Raw genomic sequence first — 27,130 nt, forward strand, 5'->3', positions numbered from 1 at the left:
ACAGGAAAATATCAGACATTCCACACAGCAATATTTTCACTGATATGTTCCCTAGAGCAATGGATACAAAGGAAAGAATAAACAAATGGGACTACATCAAATTAAAAAGCTTCTGCACAGCTAATGAAAACATCAGCAAAATGATAAGGGAACCAACTGTATGCGGAAATGTATTTGCCAATGATACCCTGGATTTGATTTCCAAAATACACAAGGAACTCACACAGCTCCACACCAAGAGGACAAAAAATCCATTTAAAAATGGTCAGAGGACCTCAATAGACAGTTCTTCTAGGAGGACATACAGAGGGCCATGAGACATATGAGGAGATGCTCAACAACACTAGCCATCAGAGAGATGCAGAGTAAAACCACAATGAGATACCAGTTCATGCTGGTCAAAACGGCCATCATTAATAATGGCCATCATCATAGTCAGAATGGCTGTTCATCACTAATAAATCAACAAACAATAAGTGCTGGCGAGATTGTGGAGAAAAGGGAAGCCTAGTATACTGTTGGTGGGAATGCACACTGGTGGAGCCACCGTGGAATACATTATGGACTTTCCTTAAAAAACTGAAAATGGAACAGTGTTTTGCAGTTTCAGTGCTGGGATTCTACCCTAAGAATCCTAAAACACCAATTCAAAAGAACCTATGCACCCCAATGTTCATAGCACTGCAATTTACAATAGCCAAGTGCTGGAGATAGTGTTAAGTACCCATAAGTAAATGAGTGGATCAAAAAACTGTGATACATTTACACAATGGAATAAATACTACACAGTAGAAAGAAGGAACTCCTACCCTTCTCGACAGCATGGAATGAACCAGAGAGTATTATGTTAAGTGAAATAAGCCAGGCAGTCAAAGACAAATACCATATGATCTCACCTATAAGTGGAACCTAATCGACAAACAAGTGAGCAAAATAGAACCAGAGTAATGAAAATAAACAACAGACAGTGACCAGAGGGGAGGTGGGAGGAGTCACTGAAAGAGCATGCATAAAGGATCCATGAACAAGGACAACTGGGGGAAGGATTGAAAGTGGAAGGTGGGTAGTTGGTATGGAAGGGGAGAGTCATGGCAAGTGTTGAAATGGGGACAACTGTAATTGAACGATAAAAATTTTTAAATGTATTAACTGCTTTGAGAGAGAGAGAGAGAGAGAGAGAGAGAGAGAGCATTTTGTTGCTCCACTTATTTATGCATTCATTGGTTGATTCTTGAATGTGCCCTGACAGCTGACCCAACTCATAACCTCAGTATCTGGATAACACTGTAATATATTATCCAGTATGAACTAGCCTGCCATGGCCTTTCCCTTTATTCTTTTTATAAAACATCATATGCTAGCCCTGGCTGGTGTAGCTCAGTGGATTGAGTGTGGGCCTGCGAACCAGACAATCGCGGTTCGATTCCCAGTCAGGGCACATTCCTGGGTTGCAGGCCAGTTCCCTGCAGGCCAATTCCCAGCAGGGGATGCATGAAAGGCAACCATACATTGATGTTTCTCTCGCTCTCTCCTTCCCTTCCCCTCTAAAGATAAATAAATAAAATTTAAAAAAAAAAAAAACATCATATGCTTATTAAGCAGAATTCATGACATGCAAAAAATACTAAGAAAAAAGTTTTTCTAAAAGCCCAAATGTAGCAGATTGAATAGTATTCCCCTCAAAAATTCATGTGACCTAATTGGAAATAGGGTCTTTGCAGTAGTTATTAACTTAGGTCATACTGGATTATGTTGGGTCCTAATTTAATTATTTGCATCCCAGAAAGAGGACAGACACATGGTAAATGCCTCGTGAAGACAGAGACTAGAATGGAAGCCATGGAATGTCCAGGAATGCCAAGGATTGTCAGCAACCACCAGAAGCTAAGAGAGAGGCATGGAACAGATCCTTCCTCAGAGCCTGTTAAAGAACCAACCTTGCTAATATGGAGTTCTGGACCCTAGAGTTATAAGCGAAATTCCTGTTATTTTACAATATCACTTTGCAGTCTTCTAGGAAACCAATATACCAACTAATTGGAAAAACTGTCTTTAATATTTGATGGGCATTAATGTGAGTATAAATGTATGTATATATATATATGCACAACATATATAATAGGTTGACCAAAAGATTTCTAATATAATGGGATAATTATACACATTCTAATCGTTTTTTATCCTCATCCAAGGACAGTTCTTCACTGCTTTTAGAGAGAGAGGAATGAAGAGGCAGAGGAAGAGAAATATTGACATGAGAGAAATATCCATCAGCTGCCCCCATACGCACATCCCAATGGGGGATTGAACCAAAAACCTGTCTGTGTGCCCAGCCCTTGATGGAACCCTCAACACTTCAGTTTACAGGATGACACTCCAATAGAGCTACACTGGCCAGTGCAACATTTAGTATTAGTAAATGTTATTAGTTTAGTTGAATGTATCTGAAGAAAAAGACTAGAGTATCCTTCTATTACACTGATTATTTCATAATTTCTGTGCTAATACCCTTGTGTTTAACTTTTTTTACAGGGCAGATACTACTCTTTCAAGGTTTTCTTGATAAATCGCAACTCTATGATCTTGTACATAAAAGTTAAAATAATTTAGTTAGTTGTAACTCATCTGCAAGAGAACTTGGGACTTTGATGAAAATTGTGCTAATTTTGTAATTTAACTTGGGAAGAACTGGCACATTTTTAATAGTTTTCACCCCCAAAATGGGCATATGGTTTTGATTTACTCAGGTCTTGTTTCCGCCTTTCAACAAATGTTGAGAAAATGCATCATCAGGATCTTGTAACTTGTTAGACTTGATTCTGAAGTATTTTATTTTTTTTGTCACCTTGTGGAGAAAATATTTTTATTTCACTTTTAATAGGTCATTGCTTGCTCAGGACAGTGACAGTTTGTTGTACCATACAGGGCTATAGCGTTGCTGGCTAGGGGTTGGTGGGCTACTGGTTGTCTGAAAAAATTTTGCACACTCCTGCCCTGCCACCTGCTAGGCGTGTGACCTGGGCAACTTTACCTTCTGGACCTCTGAGCAACCATCCCTAAAATGAGAATTAAACACCAGTTAATAAATGATAGTATTTAGTACAACGCTTGACACCTGAAGGCCTATATTAAACATAAGCTTCCACTTTTCAAATCCTACTTTCTTATAAACTTTACGACCTCTTAAAGCGTGGTCATCTCTACTGTTCAAATGAGGAAGCTAGGCTTAGAGAGCACGTGATCCGCTCAGGCTCACTCTGATGTGACTTTAGGGCTGCCTGACAAAACCAGTTCATGTAGCGACCCGACCTGATCTCGCTCGCACCAATACGTAATAGGTTCGTTCTTACAGTGCTGGCACCTTACTACAAAGTTAAAGCGCGCTATAACAGAATTGAGGGACTTCGGCTCCCGCCCGTAAGGTGGGACGCGGGAAGGCTGGGGGCGTGGGGGGGGGGGTTGGCGGAAAAAACCGAGTGCACTCGGATACGCTCGCCTGGTTTTCGACAAAAATCGTCAGAGGGCGGGGCTCGCGCGGCGGCGCTTCTCGCGCGAGGCATTGTGGGAAGGGCGGCCGGTGCAGTCGCGGCTGCCATCTTAGTGATCCTTGGTGGTGCGGCCTTGTCTTTGCAGGCGGCCTTCGTGGCGGCTGTCCACTTCAGTGAGTGACAGAAACTCAGCTGGCTGACAGTTTTCCTTCCCCCGCCTTCAACAAGACGGCCAACCTGTATCTGGAAGTGCAGGCGAGAGTTTCCAGGAGCGTACGGGGCCCGAGGCCAGCGGTTAGCCACAGCGTCGCCCGGAAGGATGGGCCGGTCTCGGAGCCGGAGCTCGTCCCGCTCCAAACACACCAAGAGCAGCAAACACAACAAGAAGCGGAGCCGGTCTCGATCGCGGTCCCGAGATAAGGAGCGAGTGCGGAAGCGCTCCAAATCCCGGGAAAGTAAACGGAATCGGCGGCGTGAGTCGCGGTCCCGGTCGCGCTCCACCAACACGGCCGTGTCCCGGCGCGAGCGGGACCGGGAGCGCGCCTCGTCCCCGCCCGACCGTATCGACATCTTCGGGCGCACGGTGAGCAAGCGCAGCAGCCTGGACGAGAAGCAGAAGCGAGAAGAGGAGGAGAAGAAAGCAGAGTTCGAGCGGCAGCGAAAAATGTGAGCGCCCGCGGGGGGAGGGGCGGAAACCGGGAGTATACTGGGGCGCGGGCAGAGTGGGAAATGGGGGTTCTGTGTTAGTGAGGGCTCGAGAGGGAGGTTGGAGGGTCGTTGGAACCCGTCAGAGAGACCCCAGAACTGGTGTGTGGAAAGCCTGCGGCGGGACTTACCTACGAGTTGGGTGGGGAGAAAACTAGTGGGGCTTGAGCAGGAAAACCTTAGAGGGGAGAAAGCGATTTTGGCGCGAGGGGTAGTGTGTGCCGGAAGTAGCGGGTGGAGTTAGCGGTGGTGTTCGAGTGTGCCGTTGGCCGGAGGGCGAGGAATAAGCCAGCATGAGGACTTGTTTGGAGAGCGTTTGCAGTACCTCTGGAGAAGAGCAAAGAGAAATTAACCCTTGGGATGCAAATTGCAGTTGCCAAGAAGAGCGTTCTTTTACTGCAGCTTAAATTTGGGACTGGGCTTCGGAATAAGACACTTTTAGGTGGTCCAACAGTACAACCCTCCAAAATGCATTTTTCTTTAATGTGTTCTTAAAATGTCACGGTCGGTTTTCTTTTCTTGGGCCTATTCGGTTTTTTATTTTGTTTTTTTGAGGTTTAAAAACAATGCACACACCATAAGTGTACAGTAGGATGAAATTTGATGCTTGAATTCACCGGATTAACCACCATACTAAAGTCTACCCTTTTTTACTACTTTTTAACTTTGACTTATATTATTCTGTAGCAAACTTTGGTGTAAACTTGATATTTGCTTCCCCTTATAGTGTACTGGCTGTTTAGAAAACACTTCAATATTTGAGTTTATTTTTGCATTGCTCACACAGAAATTTTATGTAAGAAAACTCACAATCACATACTGTTCTAGTAAAATGTATATATCCTGTATCTTTTGACACAAGAGTAGGTGTAAATAATCCCAAACTAATGAAGTTTTGATTTTAAAATGTAGTGTTTAGTTTTGTTTTAAGATCATGGTACTCTGCCCTGGACATTCCTTTTCCACAGTTAATGTTGAAAGGTAGTTAAACAGATGTGCTCACTTCCCTTATTTGACTAGTGATCTTCCTCAGTTCTTCAGAGAATGTTTAGAAAGGACTCCTGACACAGGAAAGTTATTGAATATAAAGTTTTTCTGAGACAAATTTATGTCTACTGAATTGTCTGGTCGGTTTTAAATTTTCCTGCAGTTGGGTTTGTATTATGTAGACTTTTTTCAGCAGAGCTTGAAAGGGCTTGAAAAGCCCTTTCTAAGGGCAGTTACTAAAGAGGAAGGGACTGGAACAGTAAGTAATACTACAGAGGAAGCACTACCTGAAGAGGTATTTTGCTGCATTCCTTAGAAGTACGCACAATGCTTTCATCTTTCCTTTACTTCTTAGAACTGTCAATGATGTGTTTGAAAACCAAGTACAACTAAATGTTTTATAACAAATCTTGGTTATATAGATCCCAGTTATTTGGTTTGGAGCAAGATTAACTGTAAAGATGTAGCTCTCAAATATCAACAGATGAACATTTTAAAAAACTAACCGAAGATATCTCATAACTTTACTGTGTGAAAGAAAAAAAAACCTTCAAAAAAACTTCCCATTCACTAGAAAGCTAAGATTTGTAGGAAAAGTGAAAGAAAACCTAGTATACTAAGAATAATTAGAACCATTTAGCAAGCTACACATAAATAACAGGAGAACTCTAGGGATGAAAATCAGAAAATACACCAGGTATGTAGTTCCAGGTTGACAGGAGAAGTAAACTACCATTAGTATTTATGAAGGAAGGAAGGGGCAGAGCTACCAGCCACCTGTAAACTGAATTTGTGGGCACCATGAAGTGTAGGCACTACTTATGGTCTAATGCCTTGGAAATAATGCAGAGGACATAAGGGAAAGACCTACATTTTGGAATCAGTAGGCAGATTTTGTCTGTGCAAATCCCTGTTGGTTAGTTCACACAACTAACCAATTTATTGCTCAGTTTATTGAGCATTTAGTGTGCCAGGCACTCATGACCCTTGTCCAAGATCTATTTCTAGCTTGAAGATATATATATGTAGGTAGGTACAAATAATGATGTAAATTCATTGATGGTGATGTGACTGTAGACAGGAAGCATCTTGGATGGGTAAATACTAGTTTTCCTAAGGAATGAGTGGCGAATAAAATAGATGGTCAGGCTAGGTGTAGGAGGTTCCTTGTGGATGAAAGGAGAAATAAAGGGAGGGGGACAGAATGGTCTAGCATAGAGTAAAAGGGTAAATGTTAATTGGAACATGAAGTTCTGTAAGTTAAAGTGATGGAGTTACTGGAGAGATAAAGTAGAGGCTGGGAATCATGGGAAGGGTTGTATGCCATATTAAGGAGCTTAGAGTTCATCCTAGAAATTGGGAAGGCTTCATGCAGGAAAATGGCATGGGGCTTTTTAAAAACATAGATTCCTGACTGCTGTACAGGATAAAAACTAGTCCACACAAGGAGTAGTGAGGGAGCAGTTGTTAGAATGGAAAAGGAGGACAGAAATAGGTAGCATTTAGAACCAGTAAAATTGGATGTAAAACATAAGGGAAGAAAGCATTAATAATACTGACTCTCATTTATATTGTGGTTATTTCAACTCAGTCACCAAATATTTAAGTAACTACTGTGTCTCAGACACTGGTTAGGATGTCAGAAACCCAGGGGAGAGGGTAAAATCAAAGCCTCACCCTTGCACTGTAGGCAATGATTTTTAGACATAGTGGTTTTACGCAAGGTTGATATAGGGAACAGATAGGGGAGAAACCTTGAGAATAAAATGATCCAGGGAGAGTGGATAGCGAAGAGCAGTTGGCTCAATGGACTGAAAGAACTTTAGAGAATGTTTGTATTTACAGTTGGATGGAGGAAGACAGGCAGAAGGTGGAAGCTGAGAATGGGTACCACAAGAACATGTAGTGAGTGTCAAGTGTACTTTCAAGAAGTCCAGTGTGAGATGGAGACAGCAAAATTAGAATCTTCTGTTGGGTTTAACTAATTAAAAATTCTGTGGTAAGTTTGCAAACCAGATTGCTTGCCACTTAACCATTCTGAGGCCCTGAATAGGTCACACCTACCTGTGAGCTTGATTTCTTACTTGTGAAATGGAGAGACCTGTCTTACTTATTGTGAAGATTAGACATAGTGCATTTAAAGTTTGACGACAATGCTTGTATAATAGGCCTCAATAAATAATGTCATTTACTATAATTTATGTAAGTGCAGTCAGATTAAGCCTGGCGAAGATAAGACGTGATCTTACAAGTTGCAATCTTAATGCAATAAAGGGCAGACCTTAAATTAAAAATTTTTTAAATTTTTTTGCATAGCTAATTCACATGGTTAAATTCAGTTCAGAACCTCTACCTCTCCTCCCTGTGTCCCAGCAATTTAGTGTGGTTTCCTCTCCTCCCCTGTATCCTTATCATTTCCATGTGTAATTTTTTGAGATGCTGTATGCATGTTGTATTAACTGTTGAAAAAGTGGACAGCTAAAAATGACTTGCAGCAAATCAGAAAATGTTAATGGCATAGTAACTTAATGTAGCCTGTGATATCCAGGTTGAAGTATTCTTAGTGTTTAAATGACAGATTGAGGGTCTTCTACATTAGAATCTACAAACTGACCCTGGGATCTGTATGAGGGTTTGTTCAACTACTCAATGAGCTTGTTGTGAGAGCAAAGAGTACCATTTATGAGCAGATTTAGTAGATGGGACTACATGTTTTGCGGAGGTTAGGGCTTTGAGATAGAACATCAGGGCCATACATCTAGCTGGTATTGGTAAGAATTTTATAAATTTTAAAGTAATTATTTTGATATTTAAATCTTTGTGTGTGTCTTTTCCTCTCACATTCATCTTGGAGAAACAATGAAGGGTGGTATAGTGCTTAAAGATCATCAGCTTTGGAGTCTCCTCTCAGCAACATGAATGAGGTGGAGCCTCCCAGTGTGTATACTGCTTGGCCTGAAGAACTATCAAAGGTGTAAATGATGACATGGTGTGTAAAGCTGTTGGCAGAATATTCAGTACTTACTAAATGCTGTTTGCTAATATTTTAAAGCAGTTCTTAGAAGGAAGCTCCTAGGGTTGAGTTAATACATTTTAAAGACATTTTAAAAGAATATTATTGCAAGTTGCTCTGTACAAGGTCATTCTGTCTTTCGACAGTGCTGTTCGGTGTTGCTGCTTTGTTTTAATAGTTGCCATTTTAAAATGGATTTTTATTAGTGTTTTTAAAACAACTGAAAGCATGGAGAAAATGGAGACCTGTTACACCATTTCCATTGAAAAACTTGAAGATTTTAACCCAACCCTTTTGTCAGTGGCATGAAATCTTGGCAAGGGAATAGATTGAGCAGAAGGGCCTGAGGAAAAGATTAGAGAGATAAAAGAATTTCTAGAGACACCTTCTATGCAGAAGTTTTAGGGCGTGGATAGTCAGTGGTATTAGATGATATATTTTGTAAGATACCAAGTTTTTTTTTTTTTTTTTTAAGAAAGTGTCTCAAAAATCAACCTAATAGTTGCTTTATCATTCATTGTGATAAGTGTGTCATCAATAGAGATTAACTGATGCTTAATTCAGTTGTACATGTGCCCATTGGTTTTCTGAATTTAGTGTGTGTGGGGAGGGGAATTGAAGCAATTTTTAACTTTTCAACACTGGATCTAAAATTCGATTTAAAATTTTTTCTGATTTACAGGAGTAGCAATTATACCCTCACCAAGAATAACAACAATAAAAATTATATTCTTGGTAATACTTGCAGAGTAACAGTTCTTTTTTAGGGCTCTGACCTTGCCTGTCTCTCAGCAAGACACATCAGCAAGGCGTAAGCATAGTCCTCCAGGAACAAAGGAAGATAAGCAGTTTTGTGAGAAACTCCAGTAGGCCATTTCTCATCCTCCCTGTTCATTTGAGCTTGGGACTTTCCACTTGCCCTCCCCTCTAGGTATAAAATTGCTGACCTATAGTTAGAATTGACTTCTTAGCAGCAGAGCAACCCACTACTGTGCTTGTACTGTCTGTCATCCAGCCCCTGTTAATTGGTATCCATCAGCGGGAACAGAGACATGGGGCATGCTGATCTGACTTTGTGCTGTAAGTAATAAACTAAATTTATTTAGACTCCTTTTCTCCTTGCTTGCTTGGATACTTATTGTGGACATGTGGCCCTATGAGCCATTGTGCTTATTGCTATTGCTTAGGGACTGGTTGACAAAAACCCTGAATATGTATCAGGCCTTTTTGGCCTAAGTTAATTTGGCAGCTTTTCTGCTGATAAGCTAACCTAAAGCCTTATCCCATTTCCCCCCCTCTTTTCTTTTTTTATTTTATATGAAAAATGTTAATTGGAACTTTCATATTTAGGAATTGAACTGTATCATTTTTGAAATTTTAAAATAAAGTTTCTTGGGTTTCTGTACATTTACTAATTTTGTAAGAACCAAGTAGCAAAAATGTGTGTGGGTGTATATACTTTTAATATTCTGTGTTAGGAAACTTTCCAGCTTAATGCAAATACAGAGTAGATGGGAATATAGTTCTTATATACCCATCATTCTGGTTCAGCAGTTGTTAGTCTTGTTTTATCTGTTATTTTTACTTTTCTCTGGATGAAGTATATAAAATTTTTCTACAGGAAATGTTGTTTAATTTCCATTTAGATTGCTGCCTGATTTCCTTTAGATATTTCTGGCTATTTTTAGTGTTGAGATAGGTATCTGTTCTGTTACTGAGTTGCTACAAAGGCTTTTTGAAATAACACTAATGCTGTAATTTGTTGAAAGTTTAAAAGGAATAAAAGAAAAGAATTATAGGTAGAGCCTATTAGGCTTTAGTATATTTTTAAAATAAAAATTGCTAATGTAATGGTGGGGAAGAATTACTAAGAAACAAGCAGCAGCCCTGGCTAGTGCTGGCCTGTAAATCAAAGGGTTGCCAGTTTAGTACCCAGTCTGGGGCTTATGCCTGGGTTGCTGGCAGGTCCCTAGTGGGGGGTGCTGGAGAGGCAACCACATATTGATGTTTCTTTCCTTTGCTTTTTCCCTCCCTGTCCCATGTCTAAAATAAGTAAACAATCTAAAAAGAGAAATAAGCAATAGTCTTCTTCTAGGTATTGTAGATATATAGAAACTAAGAAGTTATGCTTGCTCAAGTAGCTATTTGTATCCTTAACAGAAAAATGTAGAGTTTAAATGCAGAAATTGACATAAATTGGAATGTGGAAAATACACTGGTGTTAGGATGGTATTACTGTGAATAACTAATAGGAGCTGAAAATGAAAGCACTAGTTTGGGAATAGACTCACCCCCCAAAATACCAATAGGATTGAAGTGAATTGGATGTTTAATGGTCACTTAGAAACTATAAAGTCTTCGTTAAACAGAAAGAAACCAGTGAAATTAATTTTAATATATTTCCCATCTCTCTCAAAATGAGGTCTTTTGTATTTTGACCTTCAGTTCAGACTAGAGCACACTTGAGGCTATCATTGGATATCAGTGGTATAACACTTGCAAGGTTTTTGCTTATAATGATGTGATCATTGACAGTATTTTCAGTGCAGAATTTTATTTTGAGTAAATAAGTTGGTTCATAATATATAAATGGCATTAAATAATTAAAGCAGTATTATGCTTCATTGAGCTTTTTAATAGAACTGAATGACAAACACTTTTTTTTACCCACTTTTTCATCTCTGGAAGACCTTTTAATTGAAAATTAACAAAAGACAAGGTACCATAAAGTATATAGAGTTCAGAACCTGAATAAAGTGTTCGATAGTTTCACTAAAAGCTACAGAGCTACTGCCTTAGCAGTTAGAATCTCTTTGAGTCTGTATTTATTATGATTTTGCTTGAGGGGGGAGAAGAGGGGGAATGAATTTTGCTGATCTGAATTGCTTGCTACCTAATGGTTGTTCCTGACCTTTCTGTAGCTCAACCCTTATTTAGACTGGGTGGGTTGGCAGATGAGCAAATTCGTATATTTCCAGCTTGTCTTTTGGTTGTAAAGTTGATAACAAAATTGGATTTCCTGATTCACATTTGCTGTACATTTCTATATAAAAACTGACTAATTAAGCTGTTTGTATATGCTAGTTTTTTGTATTCAGAAAGTGGTAGAGGAGAAAAATCATAAATGTAAATTATTTTATATTTGAATTTCTACATCATTTAGTATCTTGGTATCTATTTTTTCCTTGAATGTTACATGAAATTGAATTGTAAAATCATAGAAACCTATGATCAGGCTCAATGTTTTATAGGTTTGTAACTAGTTTTAACTTTTAGGTTTATTATTTTATCTAATTAATTTTTGCCACTTTATTTGCTAGCCGGCAGCAGGAAATTGAAGAAAAACTCATCGAGGAAGAAACAGCAAGAAGAGTGGAAGAATTGGTAGCAAAAAGGGTAGAGGAAGAATTAGAGAAAAGGAAGGATGAAATCGAGCGAGAAGTTCTTCGAAGGGTGGAGGAAGCCAAACGCATCATGGAAAAGCAGTTGCTCGAAGAACTCGAGCGACAGAGACAAGCTGAGCTTGCAGCACAAAAAGCCAGAGAGGTAACGCTCGGTCGTTTGGAAAGTAGAGACAGTCCATGGCAAAACTTTCAGTGTCGGGTGTGCCTCCTGCTCAGTTCAGAAAGAGATGGAATACAGACTAATTCCTTTCTCATCTAAACTTAACATTGCTGTGAAAGTTAATTTTTTAGCCTATTCAGAAGTGCTGACTGATACTTAAAAGTTATTTTCATAAAACATATTCAAGGAAACTTTGATTTAATGGAACCGGCTTACATGTTTGAGAAGTGTTTGAAACTTTTGCCATGGCTGCAGGACTTACATTCTTTTTTGGGAGGGTGGGGGGACACAGGGAGTGGTAAAAGGTAAAAGGTTAAAATCCACCTGTGGTTATGTATTCTGTTCTGTTTATCACTCTTATCACCTAGACTGTGAGAGGCTTTTTGCCTTCAGTCAGATTAAAAAGAGCAGGGCCTAACATTGAGTGATGAGAGCACCTGCTTTTGAAAAATAGGTTTTCTTACTCTTTTTCCTTCTTTTATCCCTAACCCCTTACCCCAAATTCTGCTTCGACACAATGGACTAATTCTAGCATTCTGATCATAAGGCCCTCCATTTTCTTAATGTGTTTCAAAGAATCTTTTTAGGAAAAAATGTCCAGATTATTCATCCACTTTTTAGTATCTACTAACAACTCCTTTTTTTCTCTAGAGAGTTATGAAGGAACAGGTTGTCCTTGTCTGGAGTCAAGCTAAACACATGATTTGTTTTATCAGCAGCTGGAGCAGAAGTTGAAAATGTCTTTCTGTGAGACAGTAATTTGCTACTGAAGCTTTATGGCTTATTTGCACTGATTACTCCAGGATCCTAAAACTTGTTAAAAATCACTAAAACACTCAAGGCAAATTACTTTACAGCACTTGGTGCCCCTCAACATAGTTTGCATAATGAATGTGAATTCAATTGGTGTGTGCTACAGGGAATCCTGTAGATATATTTTCTTGAATTTAAATATTTGACTCAAAATATATGCTTATTGTCATTTTTATTTTTAGTCTTGGCATTATTGTGGACAAGTTGATGTTAATCTGTTTTCCAGTTAGCTTAGCTTTTCAAATGTATTTTCCCTTTGCTCTCTTTAACTAGATATACATGTCTATTTGGTAGATACCACAGACTATACAATTGAATATATGAAACTTTTGTGTCAGTGCTTTTAATTATGAGGATATTTTTGGAGTAATGGTGCTGTCTTGTAGCGAGTTATTAATCATAGGAAGATTTTTTTCTCTTCATGTGCTTTTTGTTTCATATTAACAATTTTTTTTTCACACGGACACAACCCTCTGACAGTCTTTCCAAATATTAAAATCATTTGACTGTGTATGCTGTGATCTGAACACTGCCCAAACCATTAAGCAATCTTCATATAGTTTGCATTATAAAATCTCATTAAATTCTCCAAGAAAAAAATAAATTACAGAATTTTATTTCCTGACTATGCACCCACTGGATTCCTGAATTTCAGTTCAGACTGTAGATGACAAGATAAGCTGCCTTTAGAAATTGTCAACATCTGAATGTTAAGTCCATTTTCCCCATGGAAGAAGCCCTTAGTTCCATGAAGTATGGATTACCATTTGTATTTTTCACTAACAGTAAATGTATTTTTCTTATTAATTGTTTGCCTTAGGAATGATGAATTACATTTTTTGTTCCTTCTTACCATAAACATCTGCATTCCTCAGCTCAGCCTTCCTTGTATGTTGTTTCTTTATAAATGGTTGAGCTGCCGATGCAGGTATTGCCAAGCTAACAGTACAAATCATTTTAAAGAGGAAGCTGGCGTGTATGGCAGCCGAGGAGCACACTCTGCAGGACACTGGACAAGACAGTAAATATTCAACTTTTAATGCTGATTAAAGGAGTATAGGTAAAGAATACGTAGGTATACATAATTGGTGAGACAAATATTCACTTTATTTATATTTTATATTATTTTTTTAATTTGGTAAATACTATTCCAGTTTTGTAGTTGTCCTTGTTGATTTGTGTGATATTAAAGTATTAGTAATAATTGCCAGGAACCTATCAATTAGGGAGGGTTTAGTCGGTTGCTGTTTGGACTGGGAGGGATGATTGAAATTTAGGATTAGAAACAAATTTTAGTGGCTGCAGTTTATCATTTGTCAGACAGAAGGTAGCTATAAAGCTACCCTGTAAGTCAGATCAAAAAAGTACAGAGGAAGATTAGTAAATATTTATCAATAAAAATAAACATTTTATTTTTCTAACATCTTAACATGTCCTCCCCTTTAGGAGGAAGAACGTGCAAAACGTGAGGAGCTAGAGCGAATACTGGAAGAGAATAACCGAAAAATTGCAGAAGCACAAGCCAAACTGGTATGTATAAAGTATACGTGAATAATTCTTTGTGTTCTTTTTTCAAATTTTGCAGAATGATTGTGTGCTCTATAATTATTGTTAGTTCTCTGGGTAATTTTAAGAGATGTGAGGTAAGAGTGGAATAGTTGACTAGGTTTTAGTTACTGTGTTCCAAACTACTCTATTTGGGGGCAATCGAGATATTCTAATTAGTCTGAAGATAATTTTGAAATTTGCAGTTGATTAAAATAGGTTTCCTGGGGAAAATTGTACTATCTTCATTCCTAGTTTTTTCTATTCCAACCTTATTCACACGTCTATATCTAAAAAAAGACATGGAAAGAAGAGCTTGAAAATATTTAAACCAAATAATAAACAGCATTTCACTCTGCATTAGTTGCCTTGTTACCAGTTACTACACAGAATAGTGTATATTTGATAATAAATGTACCAGATTGTAAATTCTTTTTCCTGTTCCAAGTTTATAATCTAACAGATACAAAGACCTAATTAATTATAACATGATATAGGGGTGGAAAAAGTGATACTGGGAAAATTTTTTAAAAAATAGAGAAAACTACAAGGAAGAAGAAAACTAGAATTAAAATGCTGTGGATATAATCAATCAAAAAAACAAAAATGGGTGTGTTGATGCCTAGGGACCTCTTGGCCTTTTTATCTTCCTCCAGTAGTTTTTTTGTTTACTCTCGTGAACCATAAAAATATGATTTTCTGCGTGTCATTGCTGGGAAAAAGGTCAGTAAATGTATTACAGAGCAGTGCTCCCAGGTGGTGGTGATTGGCCAGGTTTTGTTTTGTATTGTAATTTCAATTTGTCTCAGACATCTACTTTTGGAGAATACTGTTAAGGTGAAATATTAGAAAAATAATCACTGTTAAAGCTAAAACACCTGTAAATCTATTGGTTTATAGACTCACTGGATCATGGGCTCTTAGACTAGCACACAGTGGTTCTTGGACATTTGAGTTTGACCTAATAGACGGGTGACACTACTCTGGTTTAATGTTACTGTTAAAACTTGGGTGGAAAGGTATCTTTAAGTGAAAGAAGTTTGAATTTGGTAAGTTTTGGTAATTTTTGGACATAATTTGCTTCTTGTGTTCAGTTCAGCAATTTGAAAGCATAAAAAATTATTGTTGATGTTGGAGAAAAGTTTTATTTGGTTTTATATGCTTTCAAGGAAAAAGTATCCTTTGTTGAGTAGAAGACAAAAACTTAATTGTACGAAGATGCAAGGCACATACTGAGGTTTCTTTCATTTTTGTCCTTTTCCTCAGTTTTTTGAGCATAGCTCTTTATAATCTTTACACATTCATTAAGAAATATTACATGGAACATATTGAAAGCTTCATTGAAATATTTAAAGAAAGGAGAATATAAGTGTTGGAGGCAGCATGGGACTTTTCTTGGGTATGTCAGTAGTACTAGTTTATCTTGTTGAACCAACAGTTCTGTTTGCTTCGTGACATAATGCGCTAGAAATGTGGAACTGTTAGTTCTATATAAAACAAAATGGGATGCTTTTTAGCTTCTAGAAAGCAAGGAAGACAATGGCCATTCTTAACTATACATATAATCTGTATTGAGAAACCAATGTTTAAAAAAGTTTTGAGATTAAAAATAGACAAGGCATTCTCTTAATGCATTTAATGTATTAATTGTCAAGACAAGGACAACTCTGAGAAGGTTGACTAATGATATGGAAATACTTGGTAAATGGTATGGACTGTGTGAGATAATTGACATAATTACCCTGTGAGAGACATGCCTGAGCTGAATCTTGATAGATCATTCCAAGTTGAATTTAGGGTGAGGCCAAGAGCATGAGGAAATTAATTAGGTCAAAGGCTTTTCTGGAAGTAGAATTAAAAGCAAGAATGTGTGGGATCTCTCAGGCTAGTGGAAAAAGTAGTAGCAGTAGTAGTAGCAAACCAACTTTATGTGTAGTAAGAAAGAAGTATGTGTGATAAAAAATGGGAGAATGGGAGGTGAGATTTTGAAAGCAGGTTAACGACAGGTTAATCTGCCTAAGACAACAGAAAAGAATATATCTTGGGAAAGATTTCTAAAAGAGAAGACCATCTCACTAATAGGATGAAAAAGACTGAGAGATTTAAAAGAGGTACACATGAGTAAGAATGAAAAAGAACTATAATAATTTCATGAAAGTATATCTCAACCTCAATAGGAAAGCAGTGAAATATCTCCCCTTTCTTTTTCTCCTTAATACTAAATACCAAATTAGAAGTGGCTTTTTTTTTTTTCCATTAGTATCAGGTGTTGGCAAAGATAGGGCCATCCTGGGAGTTTGAATGAATATGACCATTTTAGAAAATGACAGTAAATACCAGGAAACTTAAATTCTGCTTCTAAGAATGTATCTTGTGGAAGCTGAATCAGATATACATAAATTTACAAAGATACTCTTCCCAATATTATTTGGAGTTTTGAAAATTACCCATGTTTTACATAAATTATAACACCTACGTATGGTGGGTTTTCTGTAGTCAGAAAATATTGATAATACAGGGGAATTAATAGCTAAATACAGTATTATCCTAATGCCAAGAATATGTTTGTGCATTTTATAGACAGGAGAATATGGCAAAGTGTTAAGAATAATCTCTAATTGTCAGAATTACATGTAACTTTATTCTAGTTTTTACATTTTCTGTAAGTAAAAATATTAGTAAAGAAAATATATTTAAACCACACTTGGACCAGTTTTGTTTTAAGTTTTATTGATTGATTTTTAGAGAGAAAGGGAGGTGGGGAGTAGACATATCGATTTGTTGTTCCACTTATTTATTGGTTGATTTTTGTATGTTCCCTGACCAGGGATAGAACCTGCAACATTGGTGTATGGGGCAGTGCTATAACCCAAGGGTCCCACCCCCTCCACCCCCTGGAGTGGTCTGTTAGAAACCTAAACTGGAACAGGGAGCCAGGGAAGTTTCCTGGCGTTACTGCCTGAGCTCCACCTCCTGTCTTTCCTCCACCCTGGTCCTGAAAAACTGTCTTCCAAGAAACCCATCCCTGGTGCCTAAAAGGGTAGGGACTGCTGCTCTAACCAACTAGACTACTAGGCCAAGACTCTTGACTAACTTTTTTAGTACATCCTCATGGCAAAAGTTCAAGGGTTGGTCCCAGTAATTAGCTTAGCCACATAGGCTCTCTTTTATGAAAATCATGTTAAGTGCTTCAGACTAAAGGTAATTTTTGCTCATTTCAATTTCAAAGTGTTTATCAAGATATTTGATATTATCTGTGCATAAGGAAGCAAAAACTGTTAACACACAAAATTAAATAATCCAAATGTGGCTTGGCTTAGCTTGGCTTGGCTTGACTTGGCTTTTTGTCAGATTGGGTCTTAGTTCTTGGGTGAGTGCTGGTAATGTACAAGTATCTTCAAATAATTAGAAGACTTCTAAGTTTTCTTTACTGCTGTTTTTTTATTTTTTTATGACATACATGGCAAAAGTCCAGATATTATGTATATGAATCTTACTTATTTAGAAAGGGAAACAGACTAAGAAAGATGATAGATGTTGATAGGGAATAAAATGTTCTTCTGAAAGATTGTCAGTAGCAAAAAGGACTGTGAAACTATTCCCTGGTTAAAATGCCAGGATATGCAACCTGGTTAATTACTGGTTAATGTAAACACCTAAACTGTAATAAGTCAGGCTGACAATTTCTAATGAATTGTAAACATGCTGATAAGAAAGGAAAAAAATCAGTTTTAACTGGACGGGGGACATTCTTTTAGGTTTTAAAATATGTGCAAATGATAAGTCCTGGCTTTGCAGATTGTTTTCTCTAATATTAAAGTAGTTTCCCCCTTACCAAATAGGGAGATTAGCCATGTTCATTGTGCTTTTTAACATGTTTTACCTCACTATTTTGAGATGAAAAAAAAAGTACTATACATGGAAAGTATTTCACATATTTAAGTTTAAAGTAAAATAGATAACACTTTGCAATGAAGAACTTCTGAAAAAACTTCGTAGAAAAATGTAAGCAAGGATTTTAAAATGAGTTTATACAGTAAGATGAAAAATAACCTCTGTATTTTATGTCCTAATCCCTGGAACCTGTGAATGTTAATTTATATTGTCCTCCAATAAAGGGTCTTTGCAAATGTGATTAAGAATTTTGAGATGAGGGTATTTATCCCAGATTATCTTCTATGCCATAAGTGCTATTATACAAATTTAGAGAGATACAGAAGATTTTTATCATACAACCCTCAGCAAAAGTTGAAAACAACAAGATTCTGGCTTTGAAGATTGGTGTGATGTGGCCAGAAGTCAAGAAATTCTGGCAGCCACCAGGAGCTAAAAGAGGCAAGAAACAAACCCCTCTAAAGCCTTCAGAGGGAGCAAGGCCCTGCTGACACCTTGACTTTAGTTCAGTAATACTGATGTCTGACTTTTCCAGAATAGTTTTTTGTTGTTTTCAGCCACCTAGTTTGTGATAATTTATTACTTAAAAAAATGTGAAATTGGTTTTGGGATTGGACATTAGGTAGAATCTGGAAGAATTTAGAATCAGTCATATGATAGAAAATGTCTAGACTTCTTTAAACAGCCTCTTAGGTAAAAATGCAGATTTCAGAGGCAGTTCTGGTTAGGATTCAGAAGCAGATGAACATGTTACTGGAAACTGGAGGGGAAGAAGTCCTTGTTATATAGTGAGAGAAAACCAAGCCGATTGTGTCCTACAGTTGTGTGGAAGTCAGAACTTTAAGTGATGAACTTGCATATGTAGCTGAAGATATTGCCAAAGTGTCGAAGGTGAAATCTAGTTTTTACTTGCTGCTTATAGTAAAATTCGATAAGAGAAATTGAGGAAAGAACTCATAAGTAAAAAGCAATGAGCACTGAATGTTTGGGAAATTTTTCAGCCTATCTGGATTACCAAAAGTTAAATTAGGAGACTCACTGTTAGAAAAACTTGCTCTGGAAAGAAGGCAAGGGGTATGTGGCTGGAAAACCTTTTGCTGATGATGAAGAGATTATGCAGTCATTTTAGCAAAAACCAGGATTAGATGAGATTATCCAGGAAAGTTTTGAAGGAGCCTCTTGTCTAATGGTATACATAGGGGACCCGTGGTGTTTTTGAGTCTTTATGTCAGCAGAAATACTGCCAACTTGGACTGAAAGGAACAGAGAGAGTACATAATGATGAAAGGTTTTCAAGATTCCCAACAGACTCCACTCTTGTAGGAAAAGGTGATATGAAGACAAAACAGAGAGATTTGAAGGTACTGGCCTGAAAGATTTTGAGCGATGCTTCTACAAGCCAAGGAATCCTGGCAGCTGGAATAGGCAAGGATCAGGTTCCCTCCTTTACCCTTCAGATGGAGTATGGCTTGGTCAGCATCTTGAGTTTGTTCCAGTGATAATAATTTCTGATTTCTTGCCGCCAGAAGAAAATTTTGTTCTTTTAAGCTATTCAGTTTGTGGTAATTTGTTACAGCAGTTATAGGAAACTAACGTGGTTGGAAAAAGAATGGGGCATTTATAGAAGAGTGGTATGTATCAGTTGAGACAGCACAGTGCTTATGATAGCTAATAGTGTTATATATACACATTTTAGTAGCATGGCACAAAAAGTAAATATCAATTAAATATTTTAACTTGAAATGGTGGGAAGGTAAAGTAAGGAATTTTGGTGAGTGAGAGGATTATCCCTAGTTGCTAGGATATGAAGCTGATTTAAGATTCTGTTAGCGTATTCTGGGTAACTGGTCAAACAACTTTTTGGACATTAATATATTGACATTGTAGGGTGTCTTGAAAGACAGAGACTAGAAATGAGAAAGTGTCTGAGGCAATGAAAAGATAGGGGCTTGAATTGGTAAAGTGGAAGCAGACATTGTAAAGAAAAAAGATAAACTTGTTGAGTGATAGGGTGTACAGAAGGATGAAGAGGAGGAAAAAGGAAGGGAAAGAAAGTTTATTGTAGTAACTGGGGAAGACTTCCTGGTGTAATCATGTTAACGGTCAAGGATCCAGAGATATTTAAGGAAAACTTTCACAAATGGGGAATAATGACAAAAACAAAAGAACTGACCTGAAAGAATAGGCACAAGTTAGGTACAGGAGATTAAAGGACCACATCTAGATAAGTACACATTTTGTGTGTGTGTGAAATTTTAATACGTGAGTGCTAAAATCCTGAAAGTATCAGATTTCTGTACTAAATTCTGGAGTGCAGTGATTTCATGCATAACATTCCATACCAAGCTCAGTTCAGTTTCTTCTGAAGGAAGCAGTCGTCTCCACTTTAAGTAATACAGAACCTCAAGAAATGTTACCTAATGTTGAAGCTTCGAAAATATATTAAGGTTATAAAGATAACACAAGGGGCATTTAAATTGAGAAGAAAGGGGCTAGAAAAAGTTGGTTGGGTCGGGGTATGAATAATTTCCATGTGCCCCAGAGGTAGGGATTATGTAATTCTTATTTTTTTAAACTTGTAAATAACAAGAAAATTTACTAATATGTATTAGTAAATATATAGGTTTCTAAGGGTCAGAACTAATTACATCAAATTTCATTTTAATGTTTTATCGTTGACCTAAAATGGGCTGTGTGTATAGTTGTTATGGAGGGGATAATGAATTGAAAAAATAATTGCAAGTGGTAAAGTGAAATAGGATATGTCTTAGGAGGTCGAAATGCAGAAATCCCATGTTTCTGAGTAGTGAGTGGCACAATTCCGATATACAGTGTTCTTTTCGTTGTTTTTGTTGTTGTTCTTATATAACGTCTCACAACAAATATTTTTATCTGGATTTTTTTTTTTTTGGTAAAATTTCATGTTTCAAGTAGAGAGTAGTAGGTTTTAATATCCCTGTTTGCTGAAGAGACTGCTATAAAGAACTACCTTAATCTAAAAATTATATCAGTGTAAGAATGCATAGATAATTTTTTTAACAGCAGTAGGGTCTATAAATAAAGGAGGTTGGTACAGAAGACATAGGGAGGGGTAAAGAGGCCCTACTGTAATGGTATGTTTTGCCTTTGTGTATTTCATCTCACCAATTTCGGGAGTGAAGTGTAGGGTTGAAAGCCATCTTTTGAAACAGAACAGGGTCCTGGATATAATTACTCCAGTATTGTAAGTGTTAGCTTTCTGTTTGGCCTTCTTGATGCCCACTATTCAATCCTTTTATTATTCAGGCATATATACATGCACTTACCTCTTCCTTGACACATTGGGAATAATGCTTGCTTCTCCATAAATTTGAAGCGAATATTCTTCAGCTAGTGGGGCCATCAGGAAGGAAACAGCAAGCCAGGCATATATGCTGCAGGGGGATGATAGGGTTTAGAAGAATGCCAAACAAATAAGGGGTAGATTCTACCACACAGATGGATAGGCAGGAAACCAATTTTTCATCATGTGAGAGCCACTATATTAAAATGAAAGATGGCTTTGGTTTTTACTAAAGTATTCTAGTTTTTTTTTGTTTTTTGCCAAGGTATAATTAAATAACATTTGTGCTTAATTTAAAGCTATAATAGAATAAAATACAAATATTTATACATAAAGACAGGACATTCGTTGGTTCAGTTTATTTATGATAAAGTTATTCTGTTATCAAGTACTTGTAAGGTACTATATGAGTATGTTTAACACTGGGGATTTCACTGTTACCTGTAGTCAGAGAAATTGAGTACCCCCGCTACATACATACATACTTTTATCTCTTATATTTGTAGGCCTAAATAAAGCAAACTTTTATTCTTTTTATCCAATCTAAAGGTAATTTCAGTTCTGTAGCATTAGTATTTTTTGTCTGTGAAGGAAGTTACTTTATTTTTAAAATCTTTTTGATTTTTGACTACATAATGAGTTCCATGATTCATTTTTTTGCCCCCCAGGAAAATAAGTAGTGAAATCCCTCTGTCTCTTTCCGCTGTCTGCCCATTTCCCATTCCCCATTCCCATTTCTAAAAGACATATTCAGTTATGTTTTCTTTTTCCACAGTTTCCAATGCATATTTAGGCATAGGTTAAAAATGCTACGTAATTAAATTTCTCTGATGGGTTGAGGTTGTGATGATGTTCATACCTTGTACTCCCCAAGGTTCCAATCAGCCTTCCTAGGGGCTGAATTAGAACGTTAGGGAAAAGTGAGTCTGGGTGTTGTCGGTTCCCAAGCTCATGCACACACACAAAGAGTATTTACTATACCTTGATTCATTTGTACATGCTAACCTCTTGCCCCAAATGTGTGATGATTTATTAAAACTGTGGATGGAGTAATTGGAATATGATTTCACTGAAAGATGATCAGAAGCAGATAATTCTCTTTGTTGTAATTAACAGTGAAAGTCTAAGCAAAAGAGTGGCGATTTGAAATGGATTTTGGGGTACTGGTAGGATTTCAGTAGGAGGAAAATGGCATGAGCAAAGGAGGGAGGGGGAGGCAAGATAGAAAAGATAATTTGAAAGAGAATAGTAGAAACAAAGTTGAAGCCAGATTAAAGAAAGTTCTAAGTAGTATGCTAATTTAAGAAATAAAGCCATATTTTGAGCACATTGAAAATCATTGGAAGTTTGAGGGTGTGAGAGTAATGCTTTGTTTGTAATAGATGTGCCCCGAACTGGTGTGGTAGCAGTGAAAATGGGAAAGAAACTTAAGATGAAAGAACGTAATAGAAGAATCAACAAACTTGATGACTATCAAGTTTGGTGGTGTCAGGGAAAGAGGGAGGAGACAAAAAGCTATAGAATATGGAAGGCAGTAGAGAAGATAGAAAGGGCTGATGCATTTTAGCTTTAGGCTAGAGGAATTTACATCTTGACCATGTTCAATACTGAAGGTATCCAGAGCTTTCCCTGGTGGGTTTTCATTAACCCACTAGAAATGCAGCTTAGGAAAAAGATCTGAGTAGGAAGATATATATACGTGTGTGTGTGTGTGTGTGTGTGTGTGTGTGTGTGTGTGTAGTGTATGTTGCATTTTCCACCTCATAAAACTGCGAATACCGAGAGATATATGAAAATCTCCTTTTCCATCTTGCTTACCCATCAGATTCCACTATTTTTTTAATTTATTAATTTTAGAGAGGGAGACATAAATTTGTTTCACTTATTTATGCATTCACTGGTTTCTTTTACCATATTTTTTCCCATTACCATTTATGCCACCCATACCCTCTCTCTTTCACTGAACCCCCTTCCACACAATGATCATAGTGTTGTCCATGTTCATGAGTTCTTCCTTTCTTCTTTTTTTTTTTTTTGCTCGATCTCTCCATGAATTCCCCCAACTCCATAAATTTATGCCCAGAGTTGTCAGCCTGCTCTCTGTATTTTAGTATGTGTCTATTTTATCTGTTAGTCAGTTTGTTCATTGGATTTCACATGAGTGCAATCATATAGTACTTTTCTTTCTCTGACTGACTTATTTCACTTAGTGTAATGTTCTCCAGATCCTTCCATACTGTCATAAAGGGTAAAGCTGTTTTTTTTTGTTTGTTTGTTTTTGTTTTATAGCCAAGTAGTATTCCATCGTGTAAATTTACCATAGCTGTTTTACCCATTCATTTACTAATGGATACTTGGGCTGCTTCCAAATCTTGGCTCTTGGCTCTTGTAAATAATGCTGCAGTGAACATAGGGATGCATATATTCTTTTGAATTAGAGTTTTGGGTTTCTTTGAATAAATTTCTAGAAGTGGAATTGCTGAGTGTGGCAAGGGAAACAAAAGAAAACATAAATGGACAACATCAAACTAAAAAGGTTTTGTATAGCAAAGAAAACCATCAACATAATGAAAAGACAACACACTGAATGGCAGAACATATTCACTGATACGTCTAAAAAGGGGTTAATACCCAAAATTTATAAAGAACTTACCAAACTCAACACCAAAAAAAAATCCAATTAAAAAAATGGGCAAAGGACCTGGATAGACACTTATCCAAACAGAACATACAGATGTCCAATAGACGTATGAGAAAATGCTGTGTCATTAATCATCAAAGAAATGCAAATTAAAACCATAATGAAATACTACCTAACACCTGTCAAAATGGCTGTCATCAATAAATCAAGAAACAAGTGTTGGCGAGGATGTGGAGAAAGGGGAACCCTAGTACACTGTTGGTGGGAATGCAAGTTGGTGCAGCTACTGTGAGAAGCAGCGTGGAGTTACTTTAAAAAATTAAAAATCACTGGTTGGTACTTGAATGTGCTGACTGGATATTTAAACCACGGCTTTGGTGTATCAAGATGACACTCTAACCAACTGAGCTAGTTGGCCACTGCTTTTAATTCTGATATTCCTCATCTTTAACCTTTATTACTGTGGATTTGCTGCCACTTCCTTATCGTTCACCTTTTAGTCTATAGCCATCAACACCACCACTCCATCTGAAAGCAAAAAGTAAGAAAAACCTCTTTGTTCATTATGTATTTAAAAGTTGGGCTTTTTTTCTACTCATAAGATAACATTTAAACATTTTATGTTGTATGCTGAGTCTATTACCTGTCAATGGAGACAAATAGGAGACTCAAGTTCAAATAAACAGAAGAAAGAATAAAGAGAAAGGTCATTAAATGTATGTTAGCTTTTCACCATATAAAAAATAACTTCAGTAGAATTAGTGAAGATGAAATTAATGACTTAATATTTGAGTTTGGGAATAGGCATTCAAAGGGTGCATGAATGTTTTAAGATCAAGATCAGATCTGGGGGAAAAAAGGACAACTCATTGATAATGAGATTAAAATTAATTCAAGGGTCGGAGCAAGTTTTCTCTTCCTGGGCACTATTAACATTTGAAGTTAAATATTTTGGTGGGTGGGGGTGGGGCTGTCCTATGCATTACTGTAGAATGTCCAGCAGCATGCATGTCCTCTATCTGCCAGATGCCTGGAGTCATTGCCCTAGTTGTGACCATCAAAATTGCCTCCATACATTTGCCTGATGTCCCCTGAGAGAGTGAAGTGGAGTTGCACCTGGTTGTGATTTAAGGAAGTGGGCATGTATTTTGAAAATCAAGGAGAAACTCAATGAGGAAGAGATGATAATGGCTTGAATTTTCTTGGTAAAGAGGGGAAATCTTTAGTTCCCTGTAAGGAAGTTGGTTAAATATTTTGGTGGTGGGGGGGGGTTTGTCCTATGCATTACTGTAGAATGTCCAGCAGCATGCATGTCCTCTATCTGCCAGATGCCTGGAGTCATTGCCCTAGTTGTGACCATCAAAATTGCCTCCATACATTTGCCTGATGTCCCCTGGGAGAGTGAAGTAGAGTTGCACCTGGTTGTGATTTAAGGAAGTGGGCATGTATTTTGAAAATCAAGGAGAAACTCAATGAGGAAGAGATGATAATGGCTTGAATTTTCTTGGTAAAGAGGGGAAATCTTTAGATCCCTGTAAGGAAGTTGGTTGCTTAAGAAGGAGTTAAATTTGCTTCAGGAGTTAATTATTTAAGAGTCCTTTTGAAATTTGATAGAATTTTATAGTCAGACAAGTCAACAAGGTTTCCTAATTTCTCTCCAAAGAAGGAAGTCTTTAGTATTTCTTGGTTTTATTTTAATAGTATAATGTAGTTTCAGTAGGGTGGGGATATTTTCTATAATATTTTATGCCTTGCTAATTATAAACCTACGTATCATAATTGTAGATAAAATACTCTGAATAAATCTGTGCCTTGGTTTGTAATTGACAATCTGGTAATCTGATGGTACTGAAGGTATCTATAAAAAAAGATAACAGGACAAATGTATACTGATCTCAAGGCATGATTTGTAGAAATTTCTATTTTCAAAATGTGTAAGTGCTTTTCTGTAATTTCTATATATTTTTCTAATTTCTCAATATTTTTTCTTCTCATTTTTGTATACTCATAGGCCAAGTTTTATTAAACATACTGTTGTATGTATCTAGAGATTATGAATTCTCACCTGATTTCCCAAATACTACTAATAAAAGACATGACATTTTCTACTTTTTTAACTTCCAGGCTGAAGAACAGTTGAGAATTGTTGAAGAACAAAGAAAGATTCATGAGGAAAGGATGAAACTAGAACAAGAGCGACAACGTCAACAAAAAGAAGAACAAAAAATTATTCTGGGCAAGGGGAAGTCCAGGCCCAAACTCTCCTTCTCATTAAAAACCCAGGATTAAATTGAAAACTGAACTTTTTACAAAGAAAAATGGAAAAACTTTGTATTGTAGCTTCATGTTGAAGTGTTTTTTTTGTTTTGTTTTTTGTTGTTTTTTTTTTTTAATTTGGAAAATCTGGAAAGTTAGCTTGTTCTAATAGGGGCTATGCTCTGCAATTCCTTTTCTTTCCCCTTCCATTAAGTCAAATCCTTATCAGATCATTGTTGTCTTCTAAAGTGATATATTTTTCACCTGTTTGGATTCTGTGTTAGTGGTCTGGAAAAGAGCAGATCATTTTAAAAAGGATGGATGGTCTGATAAGGTTTTTACTGACCCCACAGACTTCGGAGTTATACTCTGTTTATTACATCATAATGCTGGTTTTGCTGACTTTTTGTTTTTTTATATATTTATAAAAAAAGAAAAAGTTGGTAATTGCATTGGAAGCTCCCGGGGCGTTGCTGGACCTTTGTGGTAGATTGTTAAATCAGTGTCCTCATGATACTGTTGCTCTTGGTGTTCCTGATACAGGTAAGGAAACAGTTGGTCAGCTCTAATACAAAATATATACAATTCAGTATTGTCTCTGTTCAATTTGTTTTTATTTCATTGAAAAATCAAACCAGCATTCCCCATTGTGTAAATAAATGATTTTGCTGAATAAAGTAAGTCTTAAATTCATATGTTGAAGCAATTTTTTTTAAGTTCTGTTAAGTCTTAAAGAGGGTGGTTTACTTTTTGATGGTCAACAATTTACAAATCCTAGAACTATGCTATATATATATCTTCTCATTTATACTTTTAACATAGGATTTATATGTGTATTAAATATACTTGTGAATTAGTATTTAATGGCTATTTTTGCAAATATTCATTTATGCTGATACAAT

General features: G+C 36.9%; 1 protein-coding gene and 1 pseudogene across 3 annotated transcripts; both read left to right on the forward strand.

The window, feature by feature from the left end:
• LOC119047234 (40S ribosomal protein S18-like) overlaps nucleotides 1-3,669 on the forward strand; it is a 44,471-nt pseudogene extending 40,802 nt beyond the window's left edge.
• ARGLU1 (arginine and glutamate rich 1) lies at nucleotides 3,562-26,921 on the forward strand. 3 transcript variants are annotated; one of them, XM_037142629.2, is made up of 4 exons: nucleotides 3,562-4,154; nucleotides 11,514-11,739; nucleotides 14,017-14,100; nucleotides 26,097-26,921. In XM_037142629.2, the coding sequence occupies exons 1-4, from the start codon at nucleotides 3,808-3,810 to the stop codon at nucleotides 26,259-26,261; spliced, it is 822 nt and encodes a 273-aa protein (XP_036998524.1). In that variant the 5' UTR covers nucleotides 3,562-3,807; the 3' UTR covers nucleotides 26,262-26,921. The 3 variants fall into 3 exon arrangements, 2 of the variants coding, with proteins under 2 accessions (XP_036998524.1, XP_053526312.1); XR_005082107.2 differs by lacking the exon at nucleotides 26,097-26,921 and having other exon boundaries at nucleotides 11,514-13,591; nucleotides 14,017-14,051; XM_053670337.1 differs by lacking the exon at nucleotides 26,097-26,921 and having other exon boundaries at nucleotides 13,534-14,097.
• Nucleotides 26,922-27,130: the final 209 nt, after the last annotated feature.

The sequence above is a fragment of the Artibeus jamaicensis genome, unplaced genomic scaffold, assembly GCF_021234435.1.
Source record: "Artibeus jamaicensis isolate MK-2021 breed Jamaican fruit bat unplaced genomic scaffold, CSHL_Jam_final contig_559, whole genome shotgun sequence".
NCBI lineage: Eukaryota > Metazoa > Chordata > Mammalia > Chiroptera > Phyllostomidae > Artibeus > Artibeus jamaicensis.

What these genes read in the sequence shown, in the direction of transcription:
- ARGLU1 (XM_037142629.2), top strand. Translation starts at nt 3,808, where the DNA reads ATGGGCCGGTCTCGGAGCCGGAGCTCGTCCCGCTCCAAACACACCAAG. An exon ending in TTCGAGCGGCAGCGAAAAAT is followed by an intron (nt 4,155 to 11,513) that starts GTGAGCGCCCGC and finishes TTTATTTGCTAG; the next exon opens with CCGGCAGCAGGAAATTGAAG. An exon ending in CAGAAGCACAAGCCAAACTG is followed by an intron (nt 14,101 to 26,096) that starts GTATGTATAAAG and finishes TTTAACTTCCAG; the next exon opens with GCTGAAGAACAGTTGAGAAT.